The sequence below is a fragment of the Apus apus genome, chromosome 19 (genome assembly GCF_020740795.1).
Source record: "Apus apus isolate bApuApu2 chromosome 19, bApuApu2.pri.cur, whole genome shotgun sequence".
Lineage (NCBI taxonomy): Eukaryota > Metazoa > Chordata > Aves > Apodiformes > Apodidae > Apus > Apus apus.
In genome coordinates, this window is record NC_067300.1 from 5,858,102 (window position 1) to 5,879,030 (window position 20,929).

Sequence of the window (20,929 nt, forward strand, 5' to 3'; positions counted from 1 at the left end):
ATTTTTCTTGTACAGTTTAATGGAAGCGAGCAGATTTTCCTGGAATGGATGCTGAATTCCCTGCTCCTTTGTAACCTGGTGGTGTAGATTAGTCTTGGTATCCAAGAAAAAGTGAACAGAGAGGAGCCATTTACTAAAAGCTGTAGGGTCAGAGTTGGAGATCACCATGCCGGGCTCTCTTGTTGAACAAATTACCAGAAGCCAGGCAGAGTTTGTCCTTAATTCTGCATGAATAGATTAAAAATGCAGATTTAGCTCAAAGAGGCATTGGCTGTGCTTAACCTGCCTTGGCAGGAGGGAAGCTGGAGCTTCTAAGAAGTTTCAAGGTCAGAGTTGCCATGTGTGCACCTTGCTTGGCAGTGTGCTGCTTGTGTGTGCCTGGCACTGCCTGGAGGCAGGTTTCCTTTGGGGAGGGAAGAAGAACTGGGAAGAAGAAATGCCTTTAAAAAATATGTAGATGAGTTAGTTGCAAGACTTCAGTTAGTCTTTTAGTGAGACTTGCTTTATCTGGTGACATAATAATACAAAAATAATAACAGATTATTTCTGTATGTGTTAAACCAGCATTTGAATGATTTATTTTTTTCATTAAGTACTTGCTTGTGTTTGCTTGAGGTGCTGCTGGCTTGGGATGTGGCTCCACTGCAGTGGCCGTGTTTGGGTGTGTTCTTTCCTCTGTTCTTCCTTTCTTCCTTTTTGGAATTTACTTGGTTTCTTTTCTTTGACTAGCATAGCATATCGTCGTGTCATTCGTGTCTATCAGTATGAAGTTGGGGATGATCTATCTGGAAGGTTTTTTTCCTCTTATTTTCTTACCTCACTTTGGTTTTCAAATGCACTCTTTAATTCCAAGGCTCGCTTTCCTTCCAACTAACTCTCACGGCTTGGAGGTGCTTGGAAGTTTGTTTCCCTGTTGACTCTTTCCACGGTTGGTTCCCAGCTTCCTGCTCAGGGTTTGGGGTGTGTGGTTCATCTTCAGCCATGCACTGAACCTCAGCTCTAACCCTGGGGTGAGGAACACCCAGATGTTTGGTGTTTTCACTGCTACAGAGTGATTCAGCACTTGAAATCCCTTTCTGGAGAAGCTCCTGCAGGACAGATTTCAGTGGGGGTGAAAATTCAGATGTAGTTAATTAGGTCCTAGTGACTGGTGTGGGGCTGCAGTGTGCCAAGAAGCTCAGCATGGAAATCAGACCAAGAGGGGTGGCTGTGCCTCAGGTTCTCTGGGCACAGGATGGGAGAGGCAGCTGCCCACCAACCACTGCTGTGGAGGAGAGGTCTGCAGTTTTCTGCAGAGATCTTGCCATATTCAGGATACCTTTAAGCCAAACCAGTAGTTTTCAAGGTCATTTTCCCCCATTGTATCCCCACGTAACATACCTCGGTAGAGCTCCTGTACCTTAGGGCAAACACAGCCCAACTCCAGCAAATCCCCTGTAGTTTGTGTGTGTGTCTGTGTGCTGGGCACTGTGGGGTGGGACTGCACTAAGTCTCTAATGTCACTGGGTCCAGTAAAGCTGCTGCTTTGGATCTGGCATGAAGTGTGGCTGCTGATCATGTTGCCTTTCAAATGGGGCTAGAAATTAACTCTATAAATAAGAATCAAACAAGTCTGAAACAGGATGAGTCAGAATAAACAAAACACAAAAACTGCTTGAACATCTACAGGAGAATAATAGTGCTGTAAGGCTTTGTAACTCCAAGGAAGGACTGTTAATTTCAAGCCCCACCTGCCATTTTTTATGGGATAAGTGCCCCTTCTCACTGTGGTTCTGTGTTTAGGTCTTGTATGGTGGAGGAATCAGGAACACTGGAATCACAGTTGGAAGCTACTAAAGTAAGTAATGTTCACCTAAAACACCTTTCCCAGCTTGAGGACTGAGGAACTCAGGATGGGAATGGAAATGCATGTAATTACATGGTAAAATCTTAATTGATTTTACACGTATTGAGTACTGTGTACATATCTGATACCTGTTTTTATCAGACCTCACTGAACAACACTCTGTAGTTTTCCTTTCTGTTCTTCCCAATGAGCAGGGAAGGGCAGACAGGACACAATATTCTCAGCATGTTTCAGAGATTTTTTTTGTCTGAAGAACTGGTTTGTGAAACCCTGTTGGTTTCCAGTAGTGTGCATGAAGAGGAACATGGCTTTGAATACTATTTTACAAATCCCAGTATATGTATCTATAATCCCAGGAGAAAAAGGGGAATATGACCCTTCTTCCTTCCCTGCCAGACCATGTTCTAATTTATTAAGGTGGTTTTTTTTGCACTCCTTGATTTTCTCCTCCTCACTTCTTCCCAACAGCGCAAGCACCAGGAGATCCGAGCTATGAGGAGCCAGCTGAAGAAGATTGAGGACCTGGGAGCAGCCATGGAAGAGGCACTTATCCTGGACAACAAATACACAGAACACAGCACCGTGGGGCTGGCACAGCAGTGGGACCAACTGGACCAGCTGGGGATGAGGATGCAGCACAACCTGGAGCAGCAGATTCAGGCTCGGTATGTCTGATTTGGGGGGGGTATGAAATGGGAGACACATCTGCCTGGGTCTGGCAGAAACCTTGCATGGTCTGTGCTGATGGGTCTCTCCTGTGCTCTGACCAAAGGGTGTAGTGAGCTTGGAAATCCCTGCCACCTCCTGGTCCTCTTCAGAGGGATGGAGTTGGCAGGTTTGGAAATGGTTCCTGTTGGTCATTAGCAATGATGAGATCTTACAGGAATCAATTTACTCTGTTGAGCTGTGGTGTTTGCTCATCTGTCCTCACCTGATGCAGACACTGGCGTGGGGCAGATGGACTCCAGCAGAGTTCTGCACTTCAGGAACTGTTCACAATCCTTGCTGCTTCCTTTTCAGAAACACAACGGGAGTCACTGAGGAGGCCCTGAAGGAGTTCAGCATGATGTTCAAGTGAGTAGCAGGGAACACATGCCAGAGGAATGCTCCTGAGATATTTCTGCCACGTGGATGGCTCCTGTTCACAGGATTCTCTGGCTGATCTGTTTGTAGCTCCTTTGTTGTCTGCCCCATTTTGAGCTGCTCTGATCTCTGCCAGATGGCAGGAGCCTCCAAGGCCACCTGAGAGTCTCTCCTGGGCACACTCATGGGTGGGCACAGTGGTGTAGGAACTGGGAGTACCACTGGATTCCAGCTGGAATTCTAAAATTCTAAAAAAAGTAGCCATTTTTTTACACTTTTTAAGCAAAGTACAGAATTTGTCTTTATATATTATGTACGTTAGGTAGAATTATTTATTGACTTACGCTCCTTTGTTCAGAATAGTGGGCTAGTTGGAATCTGTTTTAGTTCTCAACCCATTTTATAGCTTTCAGTACTCAACAACTGACATGTAAAACTGTGGGGTTTGTTTTTAGGCACTTTGACAAGGACAAATCTGGGAGACTTAATCACCAGGAGTTTAAGTCCTGCCTGCGCTCTCTTGGCTACGACCTGCCTATGGTTGAGGAAGGAGAACCAGACCCAGAGTTCGAGTCCATCCTTGACACTGTGGATCCCAACAGGTACATGGTTGGACCTTCTGATACTCCAAAATACTGTCTCGGTGTCCTCTGGGGAGCTGGCTGGAAGGTCTGTGCTTATCTCTGTTGTGGGGAGGCTATGGCTGTTTTCACAGTGATTCCTGTAAGAGAGTCTTTCTGAGGGTCAGACTGGCAGTGGGGAAGAAGTCCACTTTAGAAGATGATCTGGTGTTGTCGGTGTCTCCTGTGTTAAGACTTTTGACTCCTTCCAGAAAATAAGCCCCTCTCAGGTGGTGTGGAAGGGCTATGCTGAGGTGTGGATGGGCAGCCATGCTGACAGGCTGTGTCTCTCTGGCAGGGATGGGCACGTCTCTCTGCAGGAGTACATGGCCTTCATGATCAGCAGAGAAACGGAGAACGTGAAATCCAGCGAGGAGATCGAGAGCGCCTTCCGTGCCCTCAGCTCTGAGGGGAAGCCCTATGTGACCAAGGAGGAGCTCTACCAGGTGGGTGTGGGCTGTGGCCCACCAGGGAGGGACTGATGGAGGCTTTTTGTTCATAGATTGTTAACCAGCACTAATTGCTTGGAGGTTCATGTCACTGCAGTTGAGTCAGTTCTGAACCTGTCAGGGTCTCCTCTGTAGCAATCACAGAAGTGGTGGTAACAGTCCCACCCAGTTGCCTTCTGGGCTCTGTAAAGGAAAAGCTTTAACTGCCAAAGAACTTCTCAGAACGAGTGTAAAACAAGTTACTCAAAAGCCTGGGAAGGGGCTGCATTCCCTGTGTCTCTTCTCTGGAACTCACACTTTCCTTTAATTGTTTGGGAAACTAGAGGGAGATGTTTCTCCAGACAGCGATTCAGAGAAACTTAAGCCCAAGCTTAGACAGTAGGAACATCTCCTCCCTTTCACGGCCCTGCCAAGACAGCAAGTTTTTCCTGTCTGAGTCCCACCACTTGGCAGAGAAATAAAGAGGTTGCACTGCTTCCTTGTATCGGTTACCTGCTCCATCTTCTCTTTGGTGGGAAGACTAAGGTCAGACCTGCCAACCGTCAACCAAGTAGCATCTGAACAGCCAGAACATTTCCATGCTTGGTGTAGTTCTGCTGCTCAGGCTTCTGCCCCAAGTTGTGCTCCCTGGGACTGGGAGGGAAGCTGTACATGCCCCATCCAGGGCCTCAGGGTGCCCGTCCCCACCTCTGCCCTGTCTCTCTTTCAGAACCTGACCCGGGAACAAGCCGATTACTGCATCTCTCACATGAAGCCCTACATGGATGGCAAGGGCAGAGAGCTTCCCTCTGCCTACGACTACATAGAATTCACACGTTCACTCTTTGTGAATTGATCTCCAACACTAGTACCAAAAGATGCAAAGAACATGCTCACGTTTGCTGACTGTAGCTCTGCATGTGTCTCTCTCTCTTTGTGCTCTACAATAATCAATGTTACTTTATGATGTAACCTTAAACTGCTTAGCGTAAGATTCTTAGGGAAAACAAACATGTTGCAGTGTGCTTCAATAAAAGTTACTGGTCAAACCACATCGTTTCATGTTTAATGGTTAAATGTAAATTCAGCTGTTCCATGGATGAAACTCCAGCTGTCAGGGTTACGTGTGTTTTCCCAACACTGTGTAAGAGGTGAGTGGGCAGCTTCTCTTGGAGCCAGAGTAGTCCCAAGCTTCACACAGTGGTTGTGCTGCTGCCTTAGTCTGTGCCCTCACTGGCCAGCTGCTCCAGGAGGCTCATTTCCCTGGATCCCTGCTCAGTGAAGTCAGAACTCAGCTGCCAGACTCTGACGGTACCGGCAGCGTCCCCTGCCGCCAGCAGCCCGCTGTGCTTGGGGTTGAACTCCAGGCAGTACACGGGGCATTCCCCCTCCCCCTGCTTCACGGAAACTGCAGGCTTCTGGGAGCTCTTCTCAAAGTCAAACAGGTGCACAGCTCCTAAAAACGGGAACATTTATTGTAGCTTCATGGCAAGGAAGTTTGTATTTAACAGCAGGTGAGTCATCTGCTTTGTCTGAACTTCAGAGTTGTTCTTCTTAACCTGTTTCCCCTCTCACGGTGTCTAGGCTGTGGCAAACCAGTGTCAAAAACCAGGAAGCTGGAAATAAGTTTTATCTACACTCATCCTGCCACGTGACAGCCCTGGAAATGGTTGTGGCAACAGCAGTGGAGGTACCAACAGTGAAAAGTATCTGAACTCATCTTACTAATTATAAATTACACCATTAAAACTAATGGCACGCTACAAGCAATGGTCACTGCACTCTGCCTGTGGGAAATGCTAATCAGCACAGCTGACCTGTACTAATTAATACCACAATATTAATTTTATGTCTAAGAACAGGCACCTGCAGCTACTTGCCTTCCCCAGACGCAGCTGCAAAGACCAGTGGTCGAACTGGAGACCAGCGCACGCAGAAGAGGTATTTCCTTGACAGCTGGAGAGAAATGAGGGGCTGTGACTGCAACATGGAGTGCAGGTGAACTTGTCCATCAGTCCCACAGCTCAGAAAGAGGTTCCTGGGGGAGGGAGGAAGCAAGAAACAACTTGTTTGGCTTTACTGCTAAAGATGAAGAACAAAAATCAGTCAAGGAGCACAGCCTTGGACTTTTGCAAAGATCTGAATGTGTTTCCTAAAGCAGCCATTTCCAGGCTGTAGGACACAGCTTTGTTACTGCCCTCAATTAAGTTTAATGAGGGTTCGTGTTGTCCACCGAGTATTGGTGGTGGGTTGTGGGCCAGGGATGCCTGAGAACTGCTGATCTACAGGCAGGCATTGTTCAGGCTGCGTTTGTCTCATGCAAATTAAATGCAAAGCTGGGCTGTCAGCATGTTTCATGGAAACGTGGCCTGGGGCCTCTTTCCTGGATGGTGGGTAAATGCATGCAGAGATGAGAGCCTCTACTTGAAATTCAGGCTGGCAAGATTTCTGATGGGCAGATCACTGGAGCACTGATGGATGCATGGCTTTTTCAGCTCCATCCCTTGTCTTTAAATTGCTTTTATTAATACCTAGTATGATCTAAGGAAGGTGTTAATGGGCCTACAGGAAAGCTGGGGAGGGACTTTTGACAAGGGCTTGTAGTGAGAGGACAAGGGGGAATGGATTAGAACTGGAAGAGGGAAGATTTAGGTGAGACATTAGGATTAAACTCTTTAGTGTGAGGGTGGTGAGACACTGGAACAGGTTGCCCAGGGAAACTCTGGCTGCCCCATCCCTGGAAGTGCTGAAGGCCAAGTTGGATGGGGCCTGGAGCAACCTGGTCTGGTGGGAGGTGGCCCTGCTTGATCAGGTTCCCAGAGCCAGGTGACCCTGTACACATCCACCCCCCAACCAGGACTGTGTGAAAATGCAGGTGTGGAGCCAGGCAGTGATTTGTGTCCCACCTGCAGCACTGGTGTCAAGGCACAGCACTTGCCTGTGGAAGGGTGAGCAGCTGACTGAGTACACGGGCCCGGCGTGCGGGGAGAAGGCGAGTTCTGCGGGGGCATGGAGGGGAATGGAGCTGCTGGTGCCCTGGAGGGCCAGTGTCTGTGCTGCCATGGAGCACTTCAGGGAGCTGCCACCTTCCACACCCACAACGAACAGCCGGGGGTCGAAGTGTGAAAAGGAGAGCGAGGTCACACCCACGGCTGCCTCGCCCTGACTGAGCTGGGAGAAAAAGAGAAAAAGTTGCTGCTGGGGGCTCCAGGATGACACGTGGTTGCAGCACGAAGCAGCTCCAGGACCCACCCAGCTGGTCCCTGCACAACCTGCACCAGCTCTGAGGTTTGCAGCACTGCTCAACTTCTAACTTCTCCATCCTACTCCAAGGGGGTAGGACAAGGAGAAAATGGGCTCAGGTTGTGCCAGGGGAATTTTAGATTAGATAATAAAAGAAACTTCTTCACTGAAAGGGCAACTAAACACTGGAACAGACCACCCAGGGTTGGACCACCATCCCTGGAGGTGTTTAAGAGAATTATAGATGTGGTGCTGAGGGACATGGTTTAAACACTGGACTTGGTAGAGTTGGGTTAATGGTTGGTGGAGTTGGGTTGTGGTTGGACTCACTGATCTTAAAGGTTTGTTAAGAAGGATTCTGTGATTCACAGTAATTAATATTACTATAAGCAAGTTGTCCTCCATCCCACCAGCTTCTCTGTAGAGCATGGCAGAACCTGGGGTGCTGCCAGTCTTCCAAGGAATAATTTCAGTATGGGAAGGCAGATGGGGATCAAGGGCTAGTGCGTGTGTTCAGAAGAGGCTTTTCCTGCCCCTTAGCATGTGATGGGTGAGCTCTGCCACCTGGGCTCCAAAGGTAAGAGTGTTTTTGACATCTCAGCCCCCTCTGAACTGAACTCACCTTCTTCAGCCCAGCACAGCGAGGGATCTGCTGGGCCACCAAGGCAAACCCCTCAGCCAAGCCCAGCCGCCCGTCTCGCTCCTCCCTCCACACCAGGACCTTTCCGTCCGTGGACGCGCTCACCAGCCGGGAGTGGTTCCTGTGCTCGGTGTCAGGTAACCAGGTAACCTGTTCCAAATGCCAACTGCTCATGACAAGGGGACTGTCACCACTGCCCAGCAGCTTGTGGTCCCCTGACCTGCCGAGACAACACAGGAGCAGAGCCAGGCAGCAGCCCCTGGTCCTGGTGCCAACCCAGCTCTTGCTGGGAGCTGAACACAGACGAACATGCTAGGAGAGAAGCTGAAGCCTGTGCCTTTGCACTTGAGGACCAGTCATACTTTGCTAGTTACATTTTTTAAGCCACCACAAGTATTGGTGGCTGTATCTGCATCAGTGAACAGTCAGAGCCCAGGAACAGGCCTACTCTTCATTTATCCTGAGTAGGGAGGTGAGTGTCCAGTTCAGCAAATGCCTGTTCAGTAGGTAGATTTGGGGGACAAGAGCCAATCAACAGAGAACATAACCCCTGAAACAGTGGCCTGAGAGCTTCAGGTAAAGCACCAGTAAGGTAAGAACTGAAATCAGGGACAGAGCAACAGCCTCCTCCCCCAGCTGTGTCTGCTGGAGCTGTTCTGTTACCTGATAGACTGGGTCAGTGTGGGTGTCATCTGTCATCCCTGTCCTCCAGATCACCGGGTCTTCTGTTCTGCTGGTGTCCCACACCACCAGCTCCCCACTGAACAGGCCACCTGAAAGGACACAGATAAAATGTCTTAAGGTTCAACAGCTCATGACAAATGCAGAAATGAAGCTCTGGTGGAAATGGGCCCAGCAGACTAACAGAATCATCACAGTTGAGACTTATAAGGTCACCAAGTCCAGTCATCGAAGCTTCAAAGGACTCACAGCTCTGTAAGGACACAGGCAGCTGAATTTCCTCCTACCATCTATCAGGAGATGATACAAAGGCAGATGTCACTGAAAAAGCAGTAAGTCCCAGTTCAGAAGCGACAGTGCACTTATGGGTGTTGGTGAGCATTAGTTCCTCAGTTTGAGGAGCTCATCACCATTAATTACTTGTGCAAGAAATCTTAGGCTTTGCTGAGAGGAAGAGAAAATATGATCCAAGCTGAAGGAAAATACAGGCACATTTCAGATGGATCCAAGGTAAGAGCAACCTACCAGCTATCAGTGAAGGCTGGGAGGGGTGGAAAGCCAGGCACATCACAGAACTGGGAACATCCACCACCAGGTCAGGGCGCTGGGGATTCAACCCTCTTCTGTCCAGATTCCAGGTACAAACAAAGGATCTTTCTGTGCTCCAGTCCCCACTGTCCAACCTGAAGAGAAGAAAGCTGCATCTTGCCTTGTCTGTTCTGCAGAGAATCCAGCCCAGCAGAGCTCTGGTCTGCCCCGCTGGTCATTTAAATATGCAGCTTTGTGGCTTGAAGGAAAACTGTGGTGAGGGGATCAAGAGCTGATGAAACTTCTCTGAGGGCTAGTACAGATACAGCACATGTCAGTGAACTTACAGAATGAAGGGGCCAGCAAGTACATCTCAGACAGGATTCACTACCCCAAGACCTACCAACCATTCAAATAATGGGAACAATCTAAAGGGCAGATACAGAAAGATGCCAGGAGTTTGGGAATGAGAAATCTAAAGAGATGGCACTGCTGCTGAGCTGCAACCGTGTTTCCTCTAACCCAGCACTAAAGATCCAGGCACCTGGAGGCCTGACAGGTGAAAAGACTGACTGAGTCTTGCTTGGCCTGAGATAAGCAGCATGACTTGAAGTCCAGGTGTCTCCACAGGAGCAGAGGACATTCTCCACAACCACCCAAGGGTGCTGATGACCCTGCATGAATCACACCATGCACCCCAGCTCCAGAGATTTCCATCCAGTTCTGTGCCTGTCATTTGCTCATTAATTATTACTCTGGGATGCTACAAGACACCAGCCACTCTTTTGTTATTTCTATTGTTTCATTCATCACATGCTTGTTGAAGTGCTCCTCTCACTGTCATCACACTGATCAATATGATGTGCTGTCTTGCTACAAGGAGAGGACATGGAGGACAGAGATTGACAGAACAGTGAGTGGCCAGGACAGGAAGCAATTATTTTGAGCCTGACTTCTACTGCTTTCATTTTATGCTCTTAATTCTTTTACTGGTAGAGATCTGATCAAATAAAAGGAGTGATTTTCCATGCAATGGATAGCTGAGCTGTGAAACTCCTTATTGATGTTGTGGAGGCTGAAAATTTACATAGACTGTGCAAGTTCACAGAAAGGAATTCTACCAAGGGTAACCACAGAGACAGAAATCACATTCTCATGTGAAACCAGCTGTGAACTGAGAGAGCAGAAGGGGCAACTAACAGACAGGTTTGCCCTGTTTTACTCTTCCCTACAGATCCCCTTTTTGCTGGGACTTTTAATCTAAGGAAAAGGTAGTGGAAGGAAAAAGGAATAAGGGCAGAAGGAGAGCACTGAAAGGAGAGGAGAGGTTGCTACAGACATTCATTGGATTAGATGAACATTTTATCCAACCCCCAATTCAGAAATTCTTAGATGTTTGTTAGCACATGTCCATGGTGTTGGGTGCAGATGTGATCTGGGGTGCTCAGAGACCACATTAAAACAACAGGATCTTCAGTGGAGATAAGCACATACTTCCAAACCTCACCCATGTATATTTGCAAGCGCATCTGCTCTTTCCAAACAATTTATTTAGAAACAAATCACTAAGAGTACATGTATCCCTGTTCAGGGCAGGGAGGAAGGAAGAAATAAAAGCCTTAATTTAAGACTGCTCTGAGATTTCATGTATTTGAATATTAAGAATTTAACTTGCATAAAGTGCATATCTGTGTGTCTAGTCTATTACTGCAAAGAAAGTGAGCGCAGATAAAGCTCAGGTCACCCTGAGATGTCACATCACCCTCCCCATCCCCTCAGACACTCACCGGCCATAGGAACACGCAACCACGGACCCAGTTGCATTCCAGGAGACACTGGTGACCTGCAGGTTTTGATCCTGAGCCTCTGGGTATGACAGTGTATGCAAACAGGACACCTGGAACAGATCAAATCCAAGCACTGGAGCTGTAACCTCCAACACAGGGAAATGAGATCTCTGTGTGCAACCCTGCATATGATCATGTGGCTACAGTGCAGGCTTCCCTCTTACTTAGTAGTGGGATACAAGGAAAAGTTGTTGAATTCCTATGGGAGGGAAAAAAACAAAGACCACAACCCAAACAAAACTGCTGTTGCTTCATCATCCCCTCTCACAGACTGCATGGCAGCTCTGGAAGGCTGTGCCTTTAGGATTTACCACAGCCCCCCAGGTAGGGGTCTAGCACTGGTTAAGCTCCACAAGCAAAGGGCTGAAGACAAGTGCACCAGCCTGGACTGTCTGACACAAACTGCCTCCACTCCTGAGCACCATGCACTAAACAGATAACATCTAACCAGGGAGAGCTGCTGAATCACTGACTGCAGCTGTTCCTAGAGAACTAGTCTGGCATGTTCTAAAGGGGCTGCTGGAAGCTGAAGATAAGCCTACACAAGCTGCAGACTCAGAGCTGCTGCAACACCAGAAGGAAGAACAGTTTGACCAAGCATGGCCAGGCCTCAAGGAAGGCAGAGAGCTGCAGAAAACAACAACTAGTAATCTGTAATTATTAGAATGTGGCAAGAACGATCACAGCAAGAAATAAAACTAATGAGTTAGAGCTGCTGCAACCAGCTCTGATTGGATAATGACAAGGAGCTGAATTCTGTCCACTTACTGTTTTGTTCTGGTCTGTCCAGGTCACTTCAAAGCCATCGAAGGCGCGGCTTTTGGAGTTCTTATTGAGCTCTTTGATAACAGCATCTTCTACTCTCTGAAGGAATGACAGAAGGCTTGTGTAATCTACTTGGACTTCTTGCTGCAGGTCTTGGACAGCATCTTTACTTTGATCTGTCTGGACACTGGCATCTCGGGTAGTGTGACACTGTACAGCAGTTTCTGCTGTTGAAATTTTCCCAGTCTGGCAGCTTTTCTAGGAAAAGAAAACAGATACTCTGTAACCCAAACAGAAAAAGAGTGCTGCACGAAGCATCCAAAGCATCTTCCCCGTGTTGGCATTTCAGAGAGACACCCCAGCACATCTGCACACCTCTGGGTGCCTCCGTAACCACCTGGGTGTCACTCAGGTATTTGTGACTACCACACGATCAGAGATGTCGGGATGTCAGTCGAATTCAGGCCGCGTGCTCTACGGCCCGGGGCGGGGAGGAGAAAAGACAAAACGGCAGAGAGACTCCCGAGGAACGAGCCGGACACGCGCTGCAGTATCAGCTCTCAAACTACCTTGCGCCGGCCTTTGTGTCAGCTGCACGTGTGTTTCTTTGCCAGTTTCTACCAATTACCTCAATTAGTAAAATAAGGGGCACAGCCAGCAGGCAGACACCAGCACCTGGGGGCCCACCTGCCGGGATGCAAACTGCCCGTGGGGAAGGTCTTGGTCCCGGGCCTCCCTAGAGGAGCAGGGCCTGTGGGAGGTTCATGGACGGGCACCCCCTCAGCGGGACCGGGAGCGAGGAAAGCTCAGGCCGCCGCAGCTCTGACCTCCGGCCCGGCCCCTCCCGGCGGTATAAAAGGTCTCGGGGTCTCTCACCGCCTCGCAGCGCGCGCTCCGGGCGCTCCTCCACAGCGACTCCACCCCGGCGCCCGGTGCCGTCCCGTCCGCGAACATGGCGGCGAGCGGGGGTCGCGGCCCAGCCGGCTCCCCCGGCCCGGCCGGTTCCCATGGCAACGCGCGAGGCGCTGCGGGATGACGCCACCCCCGAGCGACGCGGGCGGTAAAGTGAGCCGGCGGGTGCCATGTTGGGGAAGGGCACGGAGGGTCCGGGCTGGGCTGGGCGGCCCCGTGAGGGAGAGGGAGGTGGGCTGGCTCCGACACCTCTGTTTATGCCGTAGGTGCGGCGGGAGCCTCTCCTTCCGCTTCGGCAGCCCCAGCCGTGCCTGCGCTGGGCGCCGGCGGGTCCCGCCGGGGGCACGGGAGGCGGGAGGGCGCGGGGGCTGCCAGGAGTTAAGATGGCGCCGGGGCGGCGATGGCGGGGAAGGGGCCGGGAGAGCCGGGGGAGCGGCGGGACGGAGAGAAGGAAGGGAGAGCTGTATTGTGAGAGAAGCCCTTTCTGAGGAGAAACTCGATATTCGGCGACTGGCGGCGCAAAACCCCCGCAGCGGTGCGGGCTGTGCCCCCTGCGGCGGGGCCGGAGCGGAGGTGCCGCGGGGAACCGGCCCCGCTCCGGAGCCCTCCGGCCCCGCTCCGGAGCCCTCCGGCCCCGCTCCGGAGCCCTCCGGCCCCGCTCCGGAGCCCTCCGGCCCCGCTCCGGAGCCCTCCGGCCCCGCTCCGGAGCCCTCCGGCCCCGCTCCGGAGCCCTCCGGCCCCGCTCCGGAGCCCTCCGGCCCCGCTCCGGAGCCCTCCGGCCCCGCTCCGGAGCCCTCCGGCCCCGCTCCGGAGCCCTCCGGCCCCGCTCCGGAGCCCTCCGGCCCCGCTCCGGAGCCCTCCGGCCCCGCTCCGGAGCCCTCCGGCCCCGCTCCGGAGCCCTCCGGCCCCGCTCCGGAGCCCTCCGGCCCCGCTCCGGAGCCCTCCGGCCCCGCTCCGGAGCCCTCCGGCCCCGCTCCGGAGCCCTCCGGCCCCGCTCCGGAGCCCTCCGGCCCCGCTCCGGAGCCCTCCGGCCCCGCTCCGGAGCCCTCCGGCCCCGCTCCGGAGCCCTCCGGCCCCGCTCCGGAGCCCTCCGGCCCCGCTCCGGAGCCCTCCGGCCCCGCTCCGGAGCCCTCCGGCCCCGCTCCGGAGCCCTCCGGCCCCGCTCCGGAGCCCTCCGGCCCCGCTCCGGAGCCCTCCGGCCTCGCGGGGACGAGGGACTCGTCGTGCTAGGAACGTATTTTTTCGGTTGGCGAATGAGGCCTGTGCTTGCCCAGGAACGGGGGCAGCAGAGTCAGCTTCCAGCGCGCGTGTAAAGCCTGGCGTGCGGTTGGACTTCCTTGCTCTTTCCGTTCCTTGGCTCTGATGAGGGAATTACGGTAACTTGTCCTGTGGGTGAGCTACTGTTCAACCTCGCTGGATGGCAGCTGGGGTGCCGGAGCTGGGCTGCTCTCCCCCCGGGAGCACCGGAGAGCTGTAGTTCTCCTGGTGCCACACCTGCTGGATAATAATTTGTGCCGCTTGTGCCTGCAGAAAGGCTGACTGCTGTCATAGCTTCCTTGAGTAACTATTCCTAACAGGTATGACTGTGCTTTTATGTTGGCTTTGTTTTTTTCTAATTGTAACTCCATTGGAACAACTTCGTGATGACCGCACGGGCTAAATTTAGCCCTGGCACGAGCAGGCACAGATGCACCAACTTCATTGGAGTTATATTCCTACTGTTGCTGGGAAGGAGCCTGCCCTGCACGTAAGGATCACAGGAGACAGTTGGTGCTTGTCAGAACAGCCACAGCGCTGCTTTAGCACATGTGAATCCACTTAAGTCAGAGCCAAACACAACGGTTCTTCTGAGGAATTTAAATTAATTTACAAAGAATAGCAAATGGGGTAAGATTCCCTAAAACTCATGACAAAGAGCTATTATAGCCATTTTATAGGCAGTGAAACTGAAGCAGAACGTGGTTAAGTGGCACCTCCTTCCAAAGCAAGGGGAAAGGTCCCAGTAGAACTGAAGCCTCCAGATTTCAAACCCTGTACTGTGTATCTGCTCGGATTCCTCCCCTGGCTTGTGTGGAGCACCCTGAGGGTCTGCTGGGGAACCGAGGGTCCTTTTAGCCCTGTAGTCTCTCTCTGATCAGCAGAGGAGTGAATACGAATTTCCAGAGTTCAAGTTTGGCATCTCCTGCAGCTCGTAACCTGTGGAAGCTCCACCAGTAGCAGTAGCTCTTCAGTGACAGAATACAAGTCTGGCCACTTCCATAGTCCACTCCTCCTGTAGACAGGCCCTTGGCACCTTGCTTTTGGTCACTGCTGTGTGGCACTAATGGTCTAGATGGACCATGGACTTGACCAAGAAGGGTATTTTTCAATGTTCTTTTTCTGTGATAAGGTGTTTTTTTTATCAGGTCACATGTGAGGACACTTCATGACAAAGTATACTCTGCTCTCCTTTTCTGCCAGTTTTAACACAAAACTGAAAAGCCTGAGCTCCTAGAACACTTCTTGGGATTTTCAACCAGGTGTCTGTAGCCATGGGTTTGAGACTACTTTACTGGCTTTATTTCTCATTCAGCTTTCTGTCCCAACCTTGTTTTAAGCATCCATTTACAAGGCAGCTTTAAAAGACATAAAGAGTATTGAAAACAATGTACTGGTTTTGTCACAGCAGGATCCCAGTCCCTCCTCTGGAGGAAATTCTTGGTGTTCTGCCTCAGTGTATTCATTCAAGAACTCAATTGCTGGATCATAAAGCAGTGCTCTGCTGCTGTTATTGGTGAAACCCCAGTACAGCACTTACTGAGAAATGCTTATTTTTTTTTTAAGAGATCAGCATGAAGATGCAAAACAGTTACAAGAAAATCTGGCCCTTAATGAGGGTGGTAAATGTATTTTGTATTAAAATTCAACAGCCCTATTAAAAGTACATAAAGTGAGCATCATTGGATTAGTTTTTCTACTGCAAATAGTTACGTGCAGCAAGTAGGGGGATTCTTTTAATCTCAATTTAAGTTGACTGATACTAAATATTTAAACCAAATAGAGTGGTTTTTTAAAGGTTCTTAATGTTTTAGAATTATAAATAGATCATCATAAGTCATCACTAAATTATCTTTAATTGGTATTATTAGAACTGCCAAGGAGTATTACTGTTTGGTAGCAGAGTAAATATTACAAGTGTGAATTTATATACCCTCTGCATTATTCTAAAACTGCTAAGTGAAAACTGCAATTTAAAAACTTTAAACAACTTGTCAGAGAGAATTTAAGGAGAAAAGTTTGTGGCTTTTTGAGATGGCAAAGTGAGATAAGAAAACTGGAATTTATATATGTGAAACAGACCAAAAATAAATCAACAAGTAGTATGCAAAGTTATTGCAAATGCAGTACACATTCCCTGTAATGTGGTGCATGTCTGGACTTTTTCTTCCCTGAGGATGAGAATGGAGCAGATTCCCCAGAAGCTGACTGTTCTAAGTAATTGCACTTTAGTCCTTCTCTATTTCAAGACCTCTGATTTGCTGGGGCTTCAATATATCAACATTACTTCAATAAATCATACCTTGCATTTTCTTTCTGGCATGGCAGCATGAGATACATAGCTATTTTTGTTTTGATAACATAACACTACATTGAAAATAAGGTAAAATAAGGGATAATTGGACAGGGTTGTTAGTAGCCTGAGGCTATTACCACTTCAGTGCCCATCTGTGCTTTTCCTTCTTTGTGTTTCATGAGACTAGTAAATTTTCACTTTCACATAATGGAGAAAATGAGCATCAGAAAACAAACAAGAACAAGAGAAGATTGAGGTGAAGAGAAAGCAGTGTGGGAAGAAGCACTGGGGGAGAAATTATCAGAAAAAAGAATGAGATACAACAATAAGCCTGCACACTGAGGGTATGATTTCTATGACCTAGAGCAAAAGAAATATTCTAAGCTACATCTCAGTAAGAATTCACCCACTAGTGGGTGCAGTAGCTGCCCTCTATTTGTGATAAATTAAACAACTGATTTCTGCTGGGGCAGCAGAAACAGCAGAGGTACAACCCAACCTTCCCCTTTTACACCTTTCCCCCATTCACTCCATCCCAAGCAGATGCAAGGAGGGATGAAGAAAACAACATGCATAGTTCATGCATCCAGCAATGAGAAAGAGCTCTTGGGGCTGAAACTGGCAGTGAGGGGCTTGAAATAGGATCAAAGGCATTGCCTTTTACTGACTGATGGTTCTGTTCAGAGGAACAACCACCTCCCTGGAGGTGTTCCAGGCCAGGCTGGATGAGGCTTGTGCAGTCTGGTCTAATGGGAGATGTCCCCACTCATAGCAGGGGGGTTGGAACCTGATGATCTTTAAGGTGCCTTCCAACCTTCACTATTCTGTTATTCTATATTCTCACGTATTAATACAAAGCAGAACACAGCCAAACAACAAAACTTCAAACAATAAAAAGGGTTTGTATCAAAGAATCGTCACTTCAGAACCTGTCTCCACAACTAGTACAGTCAGCAAGACCTAATTCTGTTTCCCTGGTTGTTCTTTTCAAACCTACACATTGCTGTATTTCCTAGTGTGACAAACTGGGTTTGGCTGAGAGCTGGGTACTTAACTGTCTTGCCTTTGAATTAACCCGAGGATGTAGCAGAGTTTGAACTGGCTTTGTGTGAATACTTCCTGCTTGTTATTTGGGTACAGACAATACCTGATCAGTTACTCCCCTACTGTTTAGCTCTGAACTAGATCTTTAGTGCCATTTGTTTGAGAGTGAGGGGTTTTTTTTGCTCTACAGATTGAAAAGTTAGTCTCACTGAGGCTCAGAGGTTTGGGTTAAATGGAAAAAATTCATAAAGAAAAATAATCAAGATAATACCCAAAAGGGCAATGATGGGAAAGCCCCTTACATCTGCAGCATTATTTAAAAGGACACCTCTTTGGGCTCATCAGTAGTCTGGTGTAGCTTGTTTCTGAAAGGTTTTAGTGACAGAAGCACCCTATTGCCCTACTGTAGGTGGTGATTTTGAAGTTCAAATGCAAAAAAATCCAAGAAGTAATGAGTTGACTGAAGTCTGTTTATCTGCAGAGTTACTTACGATACTGTCAATTTCATACTCAGGATATACCACAAGCATTTATTTTACTCTTGCCAAAGCTGTGTGAGGCAGAACTGCTGGTGTCGTTTTTAGACAGAATTTCAGGTGTAAGATTTAGATGACTTGCTAAGTCATTCTGGGGATTTATGGCAGAAGAAAGAAGGGAACCCAAGTTCCTAGACTGCTAAACAGGGTTTCACCCATACCTGGGATGTACTTTGGGGATGCATTGCTAATGTAGACATCTTCTTTTTGTTAGAGATTTGTGATTTTAAAACATCAGGTGTTCACACATTCACTAAAACTGAAGGAAAGAAAGGTCACCACAACTTCTCATTGTTGAGAACACAGTGTCTGTGTAGCCAACCAGTTGCTCAGAAGCTTTATGAGGGTTCAGGTCCTTGCATGGATTCTGTGTTACCTCAAGCTGTGTGAATCCTCCAGCTATTGCTTCTCCAGTGCCACTTGTAAAGGGCTTATGCAGCTTCTCTAATTCCTCACCTCCTCTTCCCCACCCCACCAACAAAAAAAAAAAGTCCTGCAAATGCTGGCTCCTTTTTGCTTTGAAAACCATACTTTCAGTTTAGGCAGAAAACATGTTGCCTCATTTCTGAAGTTCTGTTACACCTAGAGAGACAACACATCATAAAAAGAATCCCTTACCATTAAAATAATAGATCTATTATGCTTTGTAGGATTAAGAGTTGGGGGGTCCTTATTAAATACCAAAGTTATGATTTCTTGTAGTGTACCAGTATTGCCTATCCCATGTTTATTCCTACATTGATAATAATACGACAAAGATGTTAGTTAAGTGTAACCAAAATGGGAAGGAGCCCAGGGAAGGCCTGCCTTGTTGCAGATGTCAGCGAGCTCCCACCACAGGGGCACAAGGACACCATGCTGGGAGGCTTTGAGTGGCAAGCAAGTGCTGGCAGAGGGCCAGGAGCCATGGCACACTGAAAGAGGCATCTGTGAAAGGCTCAGGATCCCAATTCCTGGCTGTCATGGTGCTCCAAGCCCAGTCAGCAAGGTGATTGGCAGCATCTCTCTCCTTTTAGACTCAGCAGCCTTTAGTTCCTGCTGAGTTGGTACCAGCATGCCCACAATCTAATCTCAGAAATGAAAGTACAATCTGGTATGGCACTTTTAAAAGGCAGCTGACTCTTTGCAGCATGGAAGAAAATGCTAAGATCCCTTAAATTAATCCCATATTCAGTAAACCACAACTGAAAATTATTTACCTGTTCTGTCACTTCATCAACTCATACTATGCCTATGGTATCTTAATTTTAATTGATATGTATAAAGCAGCTGGTTATCTCAAAAAGCACTGCAGACAGGTATTACTCATCTTAATAGAACTGGCTGTCCTTTGCAGAAGTGTTTCAAAAAAGGTTATTCACAAATAAGTAGTTACTTTCCACTCAGAATCATCAGATTTGTACTTAGGTAAAGCAAGCAGAATTTGCATGACAGTTGGTCTTCAGAAATCTAGACATTTATTTAATTTCAAGCATGCTGTTTTCACTTCTTACATGTTATTTCTATGAACACTGAATGATCAATAAATACCGCATAGGTTATGTAATTTAAGAGTGGAGAATAAAATAATTTCCTACTACGATGTTAACTAATACAGTAGGAAAGACAGATTTCAAGGATTCCTTTTCCTGATTGAAATTTTGCCTCCATTTAAAGAGTTTGCATATTGCCAGTTTAGCAAAATCATCTTACACTTAGTGTGAAAGCCACTTCTGAAACGGCAAATAAAAATATGCCATTTTGATCAGTCTGTTATCCCAAGTATAACAAGGATTCTGAAGGATCCTGGAGCATATTATACAAAGATGCACAAACAGACAACTTTGCAAAATTATCATCTCCTCAAAAGCACATGGAAGATTAAGGGAAGCAGAGTATCTTGTATAGACAAATAGGATGTGTCACTGTGAGTGTTTCAGCTGCTGCAGAAATCACTGCCAAGTGATTTGTAATGATCACTTTCTTTTTATCACCTCTGTAAGATGGCACCTTTATCTTTCAGGAGAGTGACAGGATAGTAGTCTGTCAGAAATGACACAATGAGCCACCAATCTAGCCAGTTTGCATAACTTTTTTCTTCAGTGTGCATGTAGTGTTCCCAACACAAGTACTGACGCCAGCCTAACTTTAAAAAAGAAAACCATGACAAAACAGGGCTTAAGAAGGCATGAATGTGGCTCTCTGTGGCGAAGCATAAGAGACAATTGTGCCAATTCCATGCTGGTTTTGGAACTCCATGTAGCCCCAGTCTATTGAAATATATATTTGTGAGAGGGAGTGGTGGGGAGGGAGGATGCACTGGAATGAGGCCTGGAGCTGAAATGCTGTCGTAAAGGCAGGAGGAGGAGGGAGAGCCCCAAACTGGCTGTGATCCTCAAATTTATATATTAAAAAAAAAGGTCCGGAAACATTTTAATGCCAAATTGACACCTTTAATTCCTGTTTCTCTTTTGTCTGTATTTTTCCATTTAATTGATTCAAACTTTTCCTATTTATGCTACCAATTGTGGAAGCTGGGTCGACTAAGGGCATTTTTATGTTGCACTATTGTAGCCCAAAAACTCCTGCTTATGCAACAGCTTATACCTCTAGTAACACCCCTATAACTGCATCAGTACTTAAAAAATCCCCAGATTTCTTAGCATCAACAAGGCCTGAGAGAACTTACTGCAGTTCTGGGATGTGACAGGAGCCAATTTATAAGGAATTAACTCTGACAGTCACTTCATACAGTTGATTTTCAAAGATCTAGGCACTAAAGATGTGTTAATGAGGGTACTGAGGCTTCATAATTAATTCTATTAGCATCTCTTTGTTACTCACTACAACAGTAATGCCTGGGTGACATTTCAATAGGAGTCTGTAGTATTCTTTGTTATTATTATCCAGGAGTACAGTTACACCTTAGCTCCCAGAAGGCAACATTGCATGTAAATGCCTCTGTGAATTGCAGGGGCCATTGGATCTCAGCAAAAGCCCTTGAAGGAGACCCTGCTGGATACTGGATGGATGTCAGTAAAATTTCTCTAGTCTGGAGTCTCTTCAGATATGGACTCTCCTCCCCTTTCATTTCTCCCTTCCCTCCCCCTTTCTTTCCACTGTGCTGGTCCTTCTCACAAGGCTTAAGAACAGCAACATCCAGCACTTACTGAATATTGAGTTCCAAACCTCTAAAGGAAAGAATGCCGACCCGAATGAAGCAC

General features: G+C 48.0%; 2 protein-coding genes across 11 annotated transcripts in view; one reads left to right on the forward strand and one right to left on the reverse strand.

The window, feature by feature from the left end:
- The window catches only part of SPTAN1 (spectrin alpha, non-erythrocytic 1), a 51,473-nt gene extending 46,444 nt beyond the window's left edge, over positions 1-5,029 (forward strand). For 5 of the 10 annotated variants that reach the window (XM_051636326.1, XM_051636327.1, XM_051636324.1 and 2 more), the window contains 7 exons: positions 730-792; positions 1,783-1,837; positions 2,315-2,511; positions 2,867-2,920; positions 3,385-3,531; positions 3,848-3,995; positions 4,708-5,029. In XM_051636326.1, the coding sequence (XP_051492286.1) occupies positions 730-792; positions 1,783-1,837; positions 2,315-2,511; positions 2,867-2,920; positions 3,385-3,531; positions 3,848-3,995; positions 4,708-4,833 (790 nt within the window). In that variant the 3' untranslated portion in view covers positions 4,834-5,029. The remainder of the gene's footprint in view (positions 1-729; positions 793-1,782; positions 1,838-2,314; positions 2,512-2,866; positions 2,921-3,384; positions 3,532-3,847; positions 3,996-4,707) is intronic. The other 5 variants (XM_051636331.1, XM_051636329.1, XM_051636330.1 and 2 more) reach the window with 1 other exon arrangement.
- On the reverse strand, positions 5,022-12,700 carry DYNC2I2 (dynein 2 intermediate chain 2). Its single transcript, XM_051636338.1, has 9 exons — positions 12,558-12,700; positions 11,685-11,939; positions 10,857-10,966; positions 9,067-9,224; positions 8,524-8,633; positions 7,843-8,010; positions 6,916-7,148; positions 5,858-6,015; positions 5,022-5,433 (listed from the first exon to the last, which is right to left on the reverse strand). Exons 1-9 carry the CDS (start codon positions 12,633-12,635, stop codon positions 5,195-5,197), a joined length of 1,509 nt encoding a protein of 502 aa, XP_051492298.1. The 5' UTR covers positions 12,636-12,700; the 3' UTR covers positions 5,022-5,194.
- Positions 12,701-20,929: the final 8,229 nt, after the last annotated feature.

Coding starts and splice junctions, on each gene's coding strand:
- DYNC2I2 (XM_051636338.1), bottom strand. CDS start 12,635: ATGTTCGCGGACGGGACGGCACCGGGCGCCGGGGTGGAGTCGCTGTGG. Junction 8,011..8,523: donor ACACTGACCCAGTCTATCAG/GTAACAGAACAG, acceptor CATTTGGAACAG/GTTACCTGGTTACCTGACAC. Junction 6,016..6,915: donor AGCTGCTCACCCTTCCACAG/GCAAGTGCTGTG, acceptor TCCCTCCCCCAG/GAACCTCTTTCTGAGCTGTG.